At 38.5% G+C, this 17,473-nt stretch overlaps 1 protein-coding gene across 1 annotated transcript in view; it reads right to left on the reverse strand.

The window, feature by feature from the left end:
* Positions 1–17,473, reverse strand: part of kdrl (kinase insert domain receptor like) — a 43,234-nt gene that overhangs the window by 17,228 nt on the left and 8,533 nt on the right. Inside the window, exons 2-16 of the mRNA XM_079891842.1 lie at positions 16,524–16,620; positions 14,237–14,433; positions 12,480–12,604; positions 11,366–11,531; positions 11,077–11,213; positions 10,747–10,918; positions 10,527–10,644; positions 10,218–10,387; positions 8,872–9,028; positions 6,278–6,398; positions 3,144–3,249; positions 1,829–2,116; positions 1,320–1,466; positions 1,075–1,203; positions 14–120 (exon numbers count right to left, since the gene is read on the reverse strand). Coding sequence (XP_079747968.1) covers positions 14–120; positions 1,075–1,203; positions 1,320–1,466; positions 1,829–2,116; positions 3,144–3,249; positions 6,278–6,398; positions 8,872–9,028; positions 10,218–10,387; positions 10,527–10,644; positions 10,747–10,918; positions 11,077–11,213; positions 11,366–11,531; positions 12,480–12,604; positions 14,237–14,433; positions 16,524–16,620 — 2,237 coding nt within the window. The remainder of the gene's footprint in view (positions 1–13; positions 121–1,074; positions 1,204–1,319; positions 1,467–1,828; positions 2,117–3,143; positions 3,250–6,277; positions 6,399–8,871; positions 9,029–10,217; positions 10,388–10,526; positions 10,645–10,746; positions 10,919–11,076; positions 11,214–11,365; positions 11,532–12,479; positions 12,605–14,236; positions 14,434–16,523; positions 16,621–17,473) is intronic.

The raw sequence follows: 17,473 nt of genomic DNA on the forward strand, positions 1-17,473 counted from the left end.
CTAAAGTCCTTACTTTTCTTAATTTCCGGATAAAGAGAATGAGCATTATCCACAGGAATGTTGCTGCTGCTCCAGTAGACACCAAGATGATCACTTCAATATTTGGTTTACCATCTTCTCCTGTGTGCAGAAACAGCATGATTTCACAGAGAACCATCTGTTATATATTCATCACATATTATGTTTTTTATTTCTACATATAATCACATATAAACCACATTTCGCAAAACATAAACTGGATTTGTCATGTAGTGCTGCTTTTTTTGCATTTCCCCTAAATTTGAGTCTGTTTTTTTGAGGAATGATTTCATTTCCATTTCTAATTGTCTCTGACAAAGTGTGTACACACTACTTGAAAGCACACTGCACTGTTTGTGAAGTGTTTCACTGGATAGGGTCTGGTTCACTCATTCTCATTTATCATGTACTCAATGTGTAATGAGTGGTTCCTAAACTGTTCAAATGGTTGATTTCCAAAAAAGAAAGGAGAAAGAATTCAAAGCACAATCTGCTCTCCTTGAATGAATGTGTTTGGCCTGGGTATGTTGGATCATGTCAAGCCAATGTTTTTTTTCTTTTGTAAGAGGATATAGATTGTAACAGAATTTCACTATTGAGATGAGGGGTGCAGGAACAAAAATTGTTTTTGAAAGAACTACACTTTCCTTCACCCCGCCCATGTTTAAAGAGATGTCGCTTCGATCATTAATGAATGTCCTCAAAGACTATGTAGAGGTCAACTCCCTTGTGAGAGGACCCTGGCTTTAACTCCCAGACCCCCATCAAAATCTGGAATTTGCATGGCATTCCTATCAGCCTTAGTGTGTCGTTGTCATTTGATAGTTATTCAAAGTCTGGCCAAAAAAGGCTATTTGTCCTGTTTACATTACTATGGAATCTTTGAGAACGGTGCTTGTGAGATTTTGAATCGTCCTTACAATGTCTGACTGGAAGTGAAAGTCCTAAAATAGGACAATCTGTATGGTTACTGTGCACAATTTATGCCCTTATAATACAAATGATGAATAAAGACAGGCGAAGACTTGGTCATCACTCAGGACCACACCCACTCACCCACTACAGTAATGACCGCACTGGTTTTTGCTTCCCCTCCAGCATTGCTGGCACGACATTCATAAATGCCCTCATCATCCTTCTTCACCCGCTCAATGATCAGAGTGCCATCATCTTTTAGAGTGATTCCTGAAAGCATTATAGATAAATGAATTAAAAAAATACACCATATAATACAGAACAGTTCCAGGTCTGAAAGGAGGATCACTTATGAATGCACATATATTCATTTAGTGCTTTCTCACCTGGTCCTTCTGTGACAGGAGTCTCGTCTTTGTACCATGTGATATAGGGTGCTGGCACACCATAAGCCAAGCAGGCGAGTGTCAGGGTGCTGCTGCTGTTCACATCCTGATTGGTCAGATTCTGCATCAGCCAGGGCCCTTGCCTCTCTGTGTCAGACACAGAACATGCCACACTTCTATATCATTTTTTGATTGTAAATATCAATGTAAGCAATTCATGTATCAGGGTGAATTGCATGAAAACTTCCAAGAGATTTCACCCTAACATTATTGTGGCATTATTCTCATGACACTTCAGCACATTTAACTTTTGCTCTCCCAATTATCAGAAAGCAGAAACTCCCATTCTCATTACTGCAATACGTATTATTGCATAAAATTAATTTAATATATGTGTAAAATATAATACATTCATTTAATAGATAAATGTAATATTTTAATTGTAAAGTACTTTTGTAAAGTACACAAAGACATAAAGATCTCTTTGGTGCTTGGTAGATGAAACTCACCATCAATAGTTAAAACAGATGTTGTATTGACCACTTTGTTGGAGTTCATGTTTAAAGCCTGGCATTCATAACCCAGTGTGTGGTTTCTGGAGACATTGGGCAGCTTGATGGACAAAGATATGGCGTATGGCTCGATCTGAAAAGTGGTTTCGCCTTTGGGCACCATGTGGCCCAGTGGATCATACCAGTTCAATCTATCGTAGAGGTATCTTGTGCCTCTGCAGGTCAATGTAATGTCATCTCCTGCAACAGCTGAAGAGGGCTCAATCTCAAATGGCTGTGGGTGATCTAGTGAAGATGGATGAAAAAGATTAACTCACTGAGCATGTCAGTCAACACAATGCATATTGTTATGCATAATTTATAAATTGGCAATCAGACAAACATGACCAACTCATAAAACATATGGCTCATAAGGGACCTGAAACTACGCTATAGATGCACTGTTGAAAGAGATCGTCATTCTCTGGCCCACACTACAAACACAAAGCTGCACACTGCCATGCCAGGAATGTCAAATTTGCAGTTATTTCCTGTTTCATCACTCCTAATCAGAAGCACGTTGTTGGTGAATGGCTGCAGCGATGGCTGACCTGAAGCATTACAATAAGAACCAGGCTAAGGCCAGGCCTCCAGGAAGTCGGCGAAACGCTTGTTTATTCAAAGCAATATACGTCCCACCAGAGGAGACAGCTGTTATTACCATTTCATCCCTCTGACCAGCATTCCTGTGCAAAAAGTCATGTTCACCTCATGCATAGCACAGCAAATTCTCTGGGGTTTTTTTTTTGTTCTTTTCTGGAGACCTGCCACTTGACATCCACCATTTTATCTCCTGTCTCCATTTTTATTGCACAGTTCTTGTTTTTCACGCTTCCCCAATCTCTGCTGCTGTTCATTCCAGCTTATTTTTTCCTCATCATTCTAATCTAAGCAGCTTTGAATAGTCTGACAGCCGGCACACTCTTCATTACGTAACTTAGTAAATGGGTTTCTCATTTCAGAAACATTTGACCCTGGTCAGCAACATATAAAAGTGATTCATTATAAAACAGAGATTGGTATTCCAGTACCATAGTCCATTCCAGAGTATGTGAGAGGAGCGGAAACAGAACAGGGAGCAGAGTTGCATGTTTTTGCCTAGAGGAGCGTTTCCCCCCAAAAAATCACTCCAATACTGCTCAACCATAAGCACAAGAATGCAGTTACAAGTCAGCCAGAATTCAACATTGAATAAAAACACAGTAATTATAGACTTTTAGCAATTGGACTAAAATAAAGATGGCATTTGTGAAATGCAAAATGGCCCACTTACCATCCACATAGAAAGGGATTCTCATGGTCCGGTTCCCAAGTTCATTCCTTGCTGTGCAGAAGTAGATCCCTGACACATTAGCTGTCACCAGCAGGGTGCTTATAGTCTAAGGGAGTGGACAAAGATCATTAGGAATGTAAATCAGTCATTTGAGAAACTAACAAAATATTCTTTTAACAAGAATAACACAATATCATGTAACTCAGTAGTACTGACAACCTATGACATTAAACTGAGAAATGTATTTCCTATAAGCAGGAGGGTCATAGGGCTAATTTACAACTGGACCTTTTTACACTCCTCAGCCTCACACATTGAGTAGGCTACATCTGGCGTTTTGAGGCCAAATGCAGTACTGAGAGTACAGCACAGAAGGTGTGCCTGTGTTCCATGTCATTTCCTGATACACATTTAAAATGCCAGGCTTAATATTGTCAATATTCAAGTGGAACTCATTAATAGCTTATGTAGACATAATAATAATGCAGATTTTTGGCAAAAGACCAGATTCCAGAGCTCTGTTTTCAGTTTCAAACGACATCTGTTTTCCTGGCCGTCACATCAAAGGTATGAAACACTCTGGGTGTATTTCTGGAGCAATATACCAATTTTTCAGTTTACTTCCTGGGGTTCACAGACTGTTTATAAGAGTTATTTGAAACTTAAGCACATTGGCTCTGAACAACATTCTGAACAACGTACTTTTTTTTTCTTTTTCTGTATAGTTTGTAAAGAAAGACAGAACAGTCATAATTAACGCAAAAGAATTTTTATAAGGTTAGGATATCTTTTGTACACAACACATTACGCTGCTGGACAGACAGAAATGAGGTGTGGAGCTTGGTTAATGTAAATCTGTGGATTTGTTGTAGTGCAATGGCATGTCGTTGTTTAGTCTTACATGCAGCTGATTTTTATTGGCACATTGCACTAAAATATACCTGAGAAACTGGGCATGTTTCCACTCTATTTACATTACCAATCCAGTTTACCTAGGCACTGAAATAGCGCTCTGCTGTATTTAAACTGCTTTAAACTTTGCAATGCAAACACACTATTCATGTTATTAATCTCATTGCAGAACGCACATTATTCACACAATGTTTTGGATAAACTTACTAAGAACTGACATCTGACTCAATCTGAGGACCTAGTCAGAAATTCAGAGTGACCTTCCTGCTTTGTCGACCCTTTCTCATTCTGTGGTTACAAGGCCTTCTGCACAGAGCAGGGAAATTTATATGAGGTGACAGAAAGGAATTCACTCTAAACAAATCCCACCCTTTTAAAGGCCTTGTTATCACTGACCGCTGTGCTTCACCCCTGAAAAGCATCATCTATTTGTCACAAGAGCCTGTAAATGCAGCAAACGTAAAAATGTATACCTATTCCATAGTGAGAACGAAACTCCTTGCACAAGGGAGGGCAGGCATTATTGGTTTCAAATGACATTCCTACAGTGAGAATATTCTGCCTCATAAATCTTGCTGTAAGGAAATATATCTACATAAAGCACTAGACTAGCTTTTATTTTTTGTAGTGACTAAAAATCATTCATAGCTTATAGCTGATGGTTTGCATTTAGACTTATTGCTTGACAGTAACACCGAAGAGTAGAGGAATGCTACAAATGAAAACCTGTGCTTCATTAAGGTTTGGGTGAGTGGTTTTGGTAATAAGGCCTCCTGGAATGTTTTTCATAATGTCTGCAGTGTTCACTGTAACTTTTGGCAGCACAAGCAAAAGATGACAAAGTGACAGATATACAAGCTCGGACTAAGCAAACAACTAGTGACACTGTAGCAGTCTGGATTAATCCCTGATGTGATACGGTCAAATTAAAACAGGGCCTTGGTGAGCTATATTGTGGTCCTTAGCTCTCAGTGGTTTTTCCCACATGTTTATGTGATGTCAACACATTCGAGGGACCACAATGACTGCCCTGTACACATATAGTATTTAAAGTCATCTCATGTATTTGAAAACAGGCCTGAAACAATCAACATTCAGTGCATGAATAGTCCTGGGAGAAAGTTCTGTTTATGAGGACTTACTGGCTTCAGTGCGCTCAGTAAGATGGTCTGATATATCAGTATAAATTCAGTCCTGAGGCACCACTCAAAGCAGCAGCTGCCCTGTTTACTGGCCTCTGTTCTCCACTGAAGGTGACTGAAGCGTGGCATAATTTACAGCAGAGCTAAATGAGCCTCAGCTATTAGTTCTATTAGGGGAGAACACACACATGGTCACACGCACACTGAATGTCATTCCTCACAAATCTATTAGTACTTCAGTCAAAAAGACTACTGATGCAGATTGCACTGTCTGGAAACAATGCAGATTTTTGCTTTTTTGTGGTTTTTATTATATTGAGAGGTATTTTCTCAAAATGATTTCTAAAAGGGCAATTTGGTGATGTGAATGTTCAATTGACTTTATGAGGTTTAAATGGAAGACAGATGTATGCTGTACATCAGATTTTGATTGTTCCCTTTCACTTCTAAATCAGCATTTTTGCAAGAGCATACAGTGTAAGCTGCAGTATTTTGAGGTCTATTATTTTGGTCCAAAATGAAGCTGACATAGTCATTAATCTGTATTAGCAACCCAATTTCAGTTTGAGTTGCAGGCATTTAAATGAATACATTTCCAATTAACTATTCCATTTCCATTCAGATTGCACATTTTTAACTAACAAAAGTTTTTAAAATTTGTAAAGGTAGACTCAGTATTTTTTTTGTTGGCAATATGGCAGTCATTTGGACAGTATGACAGTATACTGACATCTAGGGATGTGGCTGTAGTAGTTTCCGGTTACCGATTCCACTGTACAAATGCAGCATTCCCAGTTAACCACTCTGAGCGCAATGACAGAAGTTGTTTTACCAAGATAAAATAAGTAACATTTTGTCTGGTCATGTCATCTCAACATGACAGCTGCAATGACACGACCGCTCCATGTAAAATAAAACATATTTTCTTATTAATCTACTGAATCTCATGAAATCTCATGTTTTAACATATTTTTCAAAAATATTACTATATAATACTAATTAATGAGGAAAAATACTGAATGCATCTTAGAGGGCAAAAACCTTTTACTAATAAATTACAAAATTGCACATAATACCTACCCTGTTTTTATTTCTTAATACTCCAACATTGGTGTTGATATCCTTAATCAGATTATGAGGATAATGGTTGTGTGATTCAGTGGCGTCGTCAACAGAAAGAGGATCAGTGTAAAGTATGCACCTATCAGACAAAAAAAAAAAAAAACACATATATTTAGAGAAATCATAATTGTTGTGAACCAGCAATTGTAATAAGGAATGATATTTCTGATCCGTTTACGTCAGAAACTGCTCTGGAGTTTGCAGAGGAAGTTTTTGCCTTTTGACATCCAAGCAAGATGTACTTGTACACAAGGAAATACCAAGGCATACGGCCATGGGATTTCAGTGAAGGCCCTCTGCTTTTAGTGAGAAACAGACAACTTAAATAATAGGAATCTGTTGGGCAAATAAACTCTTTTAGCCAATCTCTTTCAGATATGTTTATCTTTTGCCACTGACCGTAAGGTTTCATGGACCCTGATGAATGTGTGTTTCTTTTATCTGCATTTGAGGACCATGTATCAAGTCATGTGTTTTATGTCTTGAAGCCACAGGAGACCAAAGACCTGTTTTGCATCAATATGAGTGGAGGAACAATTGGATTAATGAGAGTCGAGGTCGGAGAGGAAACTGCAGCGTGACAGGAAGGGCTGAGTCATGCGTCACCGTTCAAAGGAAACACCCCCACTCTCTGGACGGCTGAGATAAGGTTGATCCTAGACCGCCATGGTCAACAAGGGTAACTGATAACTTCTCACCTTCATGAGCACAGTAATGCGATCTCAAACGATGGACACTTCCAACAAAACACTGATTTATGGACAGTTAGGGCCCTATCTTGCACCCAGCGCAATTGACTTTGTACACCGACGCATGTATCATTCCTATTTTGCACCCGCGCACAGCAGACTTTTCCCTCCACAGACGCACGTCGGTAAATTAGGGAATGAACTTGCGCTCCCGGGGGCTGTTCAGCGAAAAGAGGAGGCGTGTACCGGCGCAAACGTTCCCTGGTGCCATTTTGCAGTTCCAGAAAACAATTCCGCCACAGACCAGGAAAAACCTAGTCTAAAGTCAGCGGCGCATTCAGATTAAGGGCGCATGCTTGGCCATAATGTTGCCTGTGCACAACGCGCATGCACTTTGCCTCTCTCATCTACATAGACGCAGCAGTTCACATTTTTGCAAACCATACGTAATTACAAGGAAAAATATTCCACATGAGGGAAATCATTGTGGTGTCCATCAAGATGTGAAAAAACAGGCATAAATCTAGCTTCCCAAATTATTATACGCCTGTTTAACCGAAGCTAATTTGGGTGGGTTTCTCCCATCCCCATACAATGTCACTGCTCTGTGTTTTACGGCCCTGACGAGAACGTCGGTCTCCTCGGCTGTGAAGCGTTCCTGGCGTGCGCCTGGCAAATCCGCCGTTATAATAGCAATCCGCCATGGAACAAGCACGCCTGCTCTTAAAGGGAATGTGAGATGATGCTCTAATTGGTTTATTTCACGTTACGCCCAAACCACACCTATGAGTAATGTAGCTACTTCAGACCAACACATTTTAGATTTGCGTTGGGCGCAAGAGTCATTTATCCCGCCGGTATAATAGCAACAGCGCCCGGGATCCGCCCACAAAGTTACTTGCATTTCGCGTTTGATACTTGCGTTTCAGATCGTTAAAAATAGGGCCGATAATGTCCATGTACACATCATAACTAAATTATGATCATATAGGGATTTACTCCCACAACTCCCAAATCTTGCAGTGTGAACATCGCCCTTTTTTTTTTGGTCACTGCTCAAGAAATTAATTCATTTTACTATGTTAAAATAAAAGAGGAATGGGTTTGTCTGTTCATCCAACTAGGGCATTGCAATTACCCTCCAATGTACCTCGCTCATTAACTGTTGAAAATCAGGTCTTCTCACCATCTATATTATGAGCTGTTGTGTTTACTGCCATCACTGATTATATTTAAAACAGCCAAAGTGGTATTTTGGCACTGTGGTACAAAGCCTGAAGTATTTTTGTCGCAAATTTGGCAGTAAACTTTGACAAATAATTACTCTCAATTACGAGAAACTCTTGTCATGACATCAACTTTAGGAGACATCCATAGCATTCATAAAGGTTCACTAAAAGACTGGCATTTACACTGGGATACTCTTGCTTTCAACACAATGCAAGCTTGGGGAATGAGAACCCAATAAATTGTCCTCACATTTACAGAGCCAGTGTCTGCAAAATGTAGCTCTGGGGCTATTTTTCACCAATAAGCATACTTTATTTTGGACCAATGTCAAGGAAACGGATGCAGTTCATTTGAATAATGAAAGCTGTGGGTAAAGGGCAACATTCATCATTGATGTTAACACCAAGAGAAGAGACATGCTATGCAGGAGGGTGACGACTGTTTATGGAACCACAAACCAAAATTTGTGGAAATAACAAGAAAAAAATTATAGCCCATATTTCTCCTTTGCTGTAATGAAATGTGACCTCAAGTTATACAATCTTTTAATTTAATGTGGAATTACTAATCAGAAGACCAGTTGATTCAAAGCAAATCTGAATATGTGTATTTTTTTGTGTATTATTGACTTACTCTGTAAGATCAGGGCTGGGGTAACACGGCTGCCAAAACCAGGTAATGTTTGGCATGGGAATCCCAAATGCAGTGCAGGTGAGCTTGTGCCTCTGGCCATATCTGTAAGTTTGGGGACCCACTGGAGCCACATCCTCCTCATAGATCTTTGGCTTCACTGTGTGCATATTGACAGAACATTAGTCATTTAAATGGTCAGTCTTAGAAAAGAATACAGATCATTTGCAGATCCCTGGCTAACGTTAAAAAACTTTCACCTCATAACTCCAATACGTAAGAATATTCAAGTTTATGTAAACTTCAATATTAGAGGTCTATATTGCCTTTATAGACCTCACTGAAGTGTATCTGTGCTTATGAAGGAGAAAACCAGCATGTTTGAAGATTTAGCATCAGGCGGATTTCTGCATTTAATGAATGAAGCCTTTCTTAATTGCAACCAGAAATCTCAATTCTGTTTCCGCTGTTTTTGACCTTGGTTTTGCTTTTGGGTCTGTGATGATGTCATATACTTCAGTTCAGGTTGAGGGCAGAGAAGGATTGAAATAAATATTTTATATTAGGCTAGAAGAGGTAATTATACTTGTGTATGTTGTGGGATGGAAGGTTTCCAAAAATTCAGGGTAAATCTGGGCAGGACATTACTAAAATTTCAGCTCTGACAACACATTCCACAGTTCTTGCCAGAGAAGAGCATATCAATTCCTCTGCTTTCTTAGATTTTTTTTCTTTGTGAGTTTAAAAAAAAACATAAAAAAAACATAATGCCCAACGCAATCAGCAATTTGCTAAAGAATAAGTTTGGCTTCACTCACATGTAAAAAACAAAAACAAAAAGCTATTTGATTCTTTAATTTCTAGTTCGATTCCCCAATTAATCAAATAAGGAGATTTTATTTTATTTTATTATTAACAATGTAGACATTTAAATCAATATAAAAGTATGCGTATAAAATAAATCGATATAAAAGTATAAAATGTGTGCACATATTTCGTATATTTCATATACATAGACATATTTAGGTTTAAAATATAAATGACAATATAAAGTGCAGATAAAAAACAAATAACAGTTTAAAAGCACCAAAACCGTTTCAATAGTCAAAGTATAAATAATAATAAAGAAAAACAAAACCACAAATGAATTGCTGACAGCTAAATTTTCAATAATCTCATTAAGTTTGCTGTTCATATAAACAGTACAGAAATGTGGCTGTTCGCTAATTTTTATTAGCATTTTTATGTTTATTTGTGGCAGCCCTATTTGGTTCGATATTGTTTGAAGTATAGAAAACCATCAGATGCTCATAATCATGTGCAGTTCATACTGGTTTTCTGTGCATTACCTCTGACTTCCAGCTTGTAGCTGAGGTTTCTGTAGAGACCCTTTTCCTGGTTTGACAATGTGATAGTGAAGATCCCAGCATCCTTCTGCCTCACTTGTTTTATGGTGAGGTTGAAGCCCACAGTATCATAACATGTGGAATTTTCTGAAATAGCAACTCCATCTTTGTACCTATACAAATTGGCAGCAGAAAAAATAACAATACAATCATTGTACAATTAATCCATTACTGGTAGGATGCATTTAGTACATTCTTCTTATGGCTTTTGAGTCACATCTCTTATTTTTAAAATGCAAAGCATGAATTTACCACAACACTCTGTCGGGTGCAGGCAGGGCATTGACCCGTGGCTCAAACTGCACCTTTCTACCCTCTATAGCAGAAATGAATTTGCGTTTATTGTGGGTCACATTGAGGAATGGATGTTCTGTAGAGACAAACATACAAAAAAAAAATCCAATTAATGAATTCAAACTGTTCTACAAAAGCATGAATGTGTTAAGATAGTGGCACAACATCACATCCTCACCGTATACAGTAACTTTAGTTGAAACATGAAGCCTTTTCTCTTCATTTGATGCTATGCACATATATGTGCCCTTGTCCTCCATTGTAACATTAGGCACAATTAATGCTTTAGTCATTACGATGATTTTGGCAGGTGGGTCCCTTGTAATTTTCATTTGGTGAGTGCGATTGATCTAAAAACACAGACGGGAAGTTCAGAGGTTGTCAGGCCAAGATTTACATAACACTAGTTTAAATCCAGTAGTTGATCTGAATGTGTACAGTATTAATCAAATACCGTGAGTCTTTAGGTAAAACTCTAGCATTTTTTGCAGGGCTCCTAATAACTCACCCGACTCTTATGAAACTGCCACTCAAATTGAATTCTGCCATTGTAAGTGGTCTCTGCAGAGCAGTTGAGGACCAGGGTGTCACCAACTAGTACTTTTGGTCGTTCTGGTTCGATGCCAATGTTTCTCAGCTCCGATGCTAGGCACAGAAAACAGGACATGAATCTAGGTTATGTCATGAAAAAAGCTTCTGTAATTTTCAATGACAGATTTTCAAAAAGTAATTGCGTAACTGGGATTTTCTCTTTAGCTACCTTTGAACAATGCATTTTATTAATTAAAATGACTCACTTTGCCTTTTGAGGATGTAGAGCGATGTAAATTCTGTGTCATTCACACTGGTCATACATGTAATCAGATGGTAGCTGTCATAAGGTTTCAAGGGGATTGTGAAACCTATCTTTGGATCCCAAAGATCCTCCATCCTACTTTTTATATGATCTGCCATGGGATTCATCTAGAGAGCAAGAGGAGAGGATTTATTTAACAAGCTATCTTTAAAAATAAGTAAATGTTCTTTCTGTGAAGAAGGAAACAAATTGTGTGAAGCTTTTACAGCACATGATTAGTAGCCCATCCATTAATGAGTAAAACAGGGCTGAGTTTGTCTGTGAGAAACTGATCATAGTTAAGTTGTATACCCCATTTTACTTCTTTTGTTTGTTCGTGTTCCAAGTGCCCTGCTAGGAAAGAAGGGAAGGAAGGAAACAGGAAGGACGAATACTACAGATCTTCCAATGGCAGGAAGGTCATATGACTATCTGTGCCATCTGGCTTAGAAGTGTTATCCATAGGACTGTGAGAAATGACCATAGACCCACTACATGACCACTATGAAAAAAAAACACTACTGTTGAAGTTCGTTGCCAATGCTGTTTGAAGGACAGAATCTACTGCTTCCGTGACTTATGTAAGAGGCTGCTTGCTTGTATACTTGAAAATAAGATGTGGTGGTGTTCCATCAAATATAACGTAGAAAAATAAAATAAAATAAAAGACAAAATGCTGCTATTTAGACTTGTTTAGTTAGCTGGAACAGAAACATGTGTTTTATTTATATCCTGAGTTTCTATTCTGAGTGAAAAACAACAGTCAAACACGAACTTCCTGTTCTTACAGGAAGCAGACAGAGAGACTCCTCAGGTCTCCTTGAGCTTCCCTGAGTCTAAGGCACACTGTCTCTATCTATATATGCATGCTAAGGGCTTAAATGGGTGTGAGAAATTCAAAAACACCCATGGTCCCATGCATTCTTCAATGTCAGATCATACAAAACATCCTCTATTTTTCAAGTGAAGGCTTTTGAGGAATGGAAAAACAGGTAAAACATTCACCTCCACCATATGCAGCGGTAAATTATGTGTGAATATATTTACATTCAGTGGCACTAACATAAAATACTCACAGTCTCAAGGAAAACACGTTGGTTCGGGGACGTTGTTCTGCAGGGGACCACAAAAGAGGGTTGGTTCCGAGACACAAAAAGAGTGTTTGGTGAACTGAAAGCCTCCACAAATGGATGATTGGGATCTGTGATTTAAAATTAAGCATTAAATAATACAGTAAGCACAAAATAATAAGACTTTGCTTCACACAAAGCTAATTTACCAATCACAAACACAATAATTCATTAATGTACTCATGAGCTTTAAGATTTTGAATGGCTTTTTAAAAAAAGCATTTCATATTTTATCTATGAATTCTTGGACTTCTTCAGGCAATGCCTAGAGCAATTAAATATCCCAGATAAAGTCAGATCATTTTTCTTTTTCAACAGCAAACTGCCACACAGACTGCTGGATAAAGAAACAGCTTGGCAGGAGGGGATGTTACTGTACAGCTATGCTGTGAGATTGGCGTGATCAAACAAACAAGATATTGTGTGTGTTGACATGTAATGTTTTTTTAAAAAAACAGTGGAATCACATAGTGAGATGAACCAGGGGACTATCAAATACTAAATTGGCAATATATGCAGCAGGCTGAAGTGGAAGAGGTCTGCTAAACAAAACAGCTGGTAAGCCAGAGACTTGGTGAGCTTTGTTGTAATTTTCACAGCTAAAGTTATCTCAGCTCTTTTTGGAAATACACTACCATTCAAAAGTTTAGAGTCAGTAAATATTTTTGAAAGAAGTCTTATGCTCACCAAGGCTGAATTTATTTGACCCCAAAAAAATACAGTTAATATATTATTATAAAATTACAATATAAAAGAACTTATTTTCAGTTGTAATATATTTCAAAATGTAATTTATTCCTGTGATGGCAAAGTTGAATTTTCAGCAGTTATTACTCCATTTGTCAGTGTCAAGATCCTTCAGGAATCAACATTTATTCTTATTATTAATGTTGAAATCAGTTGTGCTGCTTTATATTTTTGTGGAAACTTTTTTCAGGAATCTTTGATGAACAGAAAGTTCAACAGAACAGAACCGTTTCCTTTTCAACATTTCTTCTTCTTATTAATGTTGAAATCAGTTGTGCTGCTTTATATTTTTGTGGAAACCATGAATCATTTTTTTTTCAGGAATCTTTGATGAACAGAAAGTTCAAAGTTCACAGAAAGTGCCTTCAGTTTTGAGGCACGTTCATGAAACTCTGCTATTGCACTTGCTTAAAATGTTAACAACCTAAACACAGGAAGACTCTAAGCAGGATATAATATAAAGGCTTCCTTTCTGTGTCACTGACTTTCTATTTCCTAGTCTTATGACAGTTTGGTTCTGTTTTGCAGATACAGTCCAGTTCTCAGTGATTCAATCCTTCTAAGTGAGTGCAGTCATAGCTGAATAGTTACTAGCTCCACTGCCCGGCTAACAGGTTTATGGCTTTGTTGTAGCTTCGGTGAGGTCTGGGGCCACTCATTACTTAATTTCCTTTCTAATATAATGCTTTTCTAATGGCTTGGAGTCTTTCCAGGTCGTGTTTCACACAGAAGACATCGAATTTCTCTTCTGGCAAATAATTGGAAGCAAAGTGCCAAGTTTCTTGGTTCATCCAGTAGGGATCCTTCTGTTTGTAACCAAAACTGTAATGTACGTGAGTATTATGCCAAATAAATAGCTCTTTGGTCTGTTCATCTAAAGACAAGCTTTGTTTTATGAAACTGTTTTACTGCAATCTCTTGGTCTATGATAAGAAAAAAAATATTCTTAATCTTACCTTTAACAAAAACATATGTGGACACCTCATGATCGCTGGACTTTTGATAACTGCATGTGTACAAGCCAGTATCGCTGTGCCTCAGGTTGTGTATGACCAGCTTGCTGCAGTGCTTGTGCCTTCTCTCCTCACAAGACTCAATGAGTACCGATGACACATTTCTGTTAGCCAGCCTCCAGTGCAGCGAAGTTGATCCTCTAATGTACATCACACCATAGAAACAAAACATCACCAAAAATAAGTACAATTTCATAGGCAAGCAGGCTTATGCCAAATTAAATAATCACTGCGTAGAGTGTCTGCTGCTATTACTTTCGATTTTTAGCTATTCATGACATATTACAAAACATAAACAAATCACAAATGACATCCTGCAGCCTCTTTCAGTTTACTGTGAAATTACAAACATAATCCTAACAGTAATTCAACAAGTATCCTCTATCGACTGATGCTTCTGCAGTTCCTGATTACATCTGTCTTAAAAGTTTCAAGAGTTCTTTCTGAATGATTGAAAATGACTCTTGTCTGACGCATGTCAGATTCCTTACATATTCCCAGGTTCATTTCAGTTTTAAACATTCAGTTAGTGTCCAACTTTCACATGGGAACAGGTATTTATTGGAAGAAGTGTCCAAATGGCATGTTTCAAATAGTGCTTGTTTTTAAAAGGGCACATTAAAAGGATCCCAGTGGAGAATCAGAGATATCTCACATACCACCACTGTTGCTTCTAGACTGATGGGTCATGCAACTTCACTCTTAAATCTGTCCAGAGCCAAAGACAGTATCAGCTTTTTGCTCACATGACCTTGTAGGGAAGCATTACATTAGTTAAGCTTCTTCGGGGTCAGCATTCCTGGCATGACTGCAATAGCATGAAATGCTCTCTTAAAGTCTAAACGATGTGTATGTTTCACAAGCCCCCATCCACTTTTCTTTCTGCAACAATTGGATATGATGGCTTTTTTGGGCCTATACTGCTTTTCTTTGAGGCCTCTCATCCCATGTTAAAGCAAAAGCAAATGAGTTTAGTTTTGAAGAGTGACGGTGTGAGATCAGTGTATTTGGACACATACCAGCTCTCGCTTAAGTTCATATACAGTATTAAAGGAATAGTTCACCCAAAAATGAAAATTCTGTCAACATGTCGTTCCAAACCTGTATGGCTTACTTTCTTCTGTACAAAAAATATATTATGAGAAATGTCTGCGTGGAATATTTCCAGTGTTTGGTTACCACTGTTCTTCAAAATATCTTCTTTTATATTCCACAGAAGAAAGAAAGTCATACAAGTTTGGAACGACATGAAGGTTAGCAAATTATGACAGAATGTCTCTTTTTGGGTGAACAGAATGTTGTGATTTGGATACTGGGCCCCAGTGTGAGATTTTGGTGCTGACCAGGTTTCTTCACTAAATTAAAGATCAGAACTTTTCCGATCAGTTTCACCAAAAAGACCACGACGGTTAATGAGTTTTTCTGCAAAAAATGAAACGCATTGCTCCGGTTACATTTCGCTCCACTTTTCAAGTTAAACATTCACTAGAGGCACTATAAGTAATATAATTTTTTTTCTCCATTGCAAAAGTGTAATGTCCAGTGACTGGCACTACATTACATGAAAATGAAATGAAATGAACATGCCAATGTGACTATTCTGACAATGTGAGCTAAAGCAAATGTGAGATAAAAACGTATTTGCTGAAGGAACCATGTCATTTTAGCTTTCTTCTATGAGGCTTTGAACTCTTTTGTGGAGCGCCTTGACTTGATTCATGGGACTCGTACCTGAGCACTCCGCATTGCAAGTACAACATCAAAAAAAATCACACATCCTTATTAATCAATAATTTGCCCCTGTAATCATAATTAGAGTGAAAAGGGAATTATTTGTTGGTGTTTTTACAGCCTCTAGTGTTCATTTCATCTGGAAACTGCAGTGAAATGTTGTACATCAACCATGGACAAGATCCACAAGTCACATCAGCACTAAACCAGCGCTAGTCACAGTAAAATGCTTGAAGCAACATGGAAATTAACATAGGTGTAAGCTGGTAAGCTGGTTTTCAAAGGGCTAATTAAAAAAAGTTGGTAGTTTTAAATTATTATGAATTGAGCTTAATTTATTCTCTCTGAATATTGGAATGCTTACTACTAGTACAAAATCTTTTTTTCTTCCTTTTTTTCCATATTTTGTGGATGGGTACAACGACAAATGAATACATTTAGATGTACAGAACATTCTGTGTGAGTTTGTGTGAGATGGGACAGCAGATGGGCACAGTACCTGCAGATGAGCGTGAGTGTGCCACCAACATGCTGAAGGTGTGTGTCTTCGGCAGGAAGCAGCTGTGGATCAGGCAGATGATATCCCTCTACCAACCCTACAGAAAACACAATACAGCACAACACACAGTCAATCAGGGACACGCTAACATCACAAGTGCATCACACACAAAGCTACAATGTGGTCAAATCTAACGTGTTTCCACTTACAAAGTCACTCTTGGGGATGAGTGAATGATGACAGAATATTTGTTGAACCATACAAGATGGGTATTGCAGTTCTCCCTGGAGAACTGTAATACACCTACAAGCGTAAGGGTAAATCTACTGTATGGTTAAGCGGACCAGAACCAGAACACTAAGCAATTACGAGATGCAACTTTATAAGAGCCTTCCAGTGTGATTTAGAGACTCTGAATTAGAATGTTATGCAATAGCCTTTCCGCTTCCATGTGGAGCTCCAGAATCCAGCTCAGTGCAGTCTAGTCTGTGCTCGACAGGTTTAAGCTGGCAGAGATGTGGAAACAGTGTGTCTGAGCATGTGTACACATTCTAGGCAAGAGGAGGGAGGCCAGATGTACAGCTGTGCCCCCCCACAGAGAGGTCACCTCTGTCAGCATGTGTGTGAGAGAACAAGGCAGACCCAGATGAATCAGATGTCCTTAAACACATCCTTCACATCAGTCAGTCCTCTGCATAATGCCACCTTTTTATACTCTGATAAGGAGCTTCATTTAACTCAGATCTCTTGAGATCTCTTCGGTGTGCTATTATTACAGTGAAGGTTCACTGCTGGTCTGGGGCCAGGTAAAGCTGATGATAGGAGCCATGAGTACGCTGGGGACAGGAAGTGGTCTCATTCCCTCTGCTGCCCAGTTCGGTTGACAGTCATCTCATAAGTGATTTCCTTCTTTTGAACCTACTCCCTGACCGCTTTGTGCTGTGGCACTG

The sequence above is a fragment of the Squalius cephalus genome, assembly GCF_949319135.1.
Source record: "Squalius cephalus genome assembly, chromosome: 14".
NCBI classification, from domain to species: Eukaryota; Metazoa; Chordata; class Actinopteri; order Cypriniformes; family Leuciscidae; genus Squalius; species Squalius cephalus.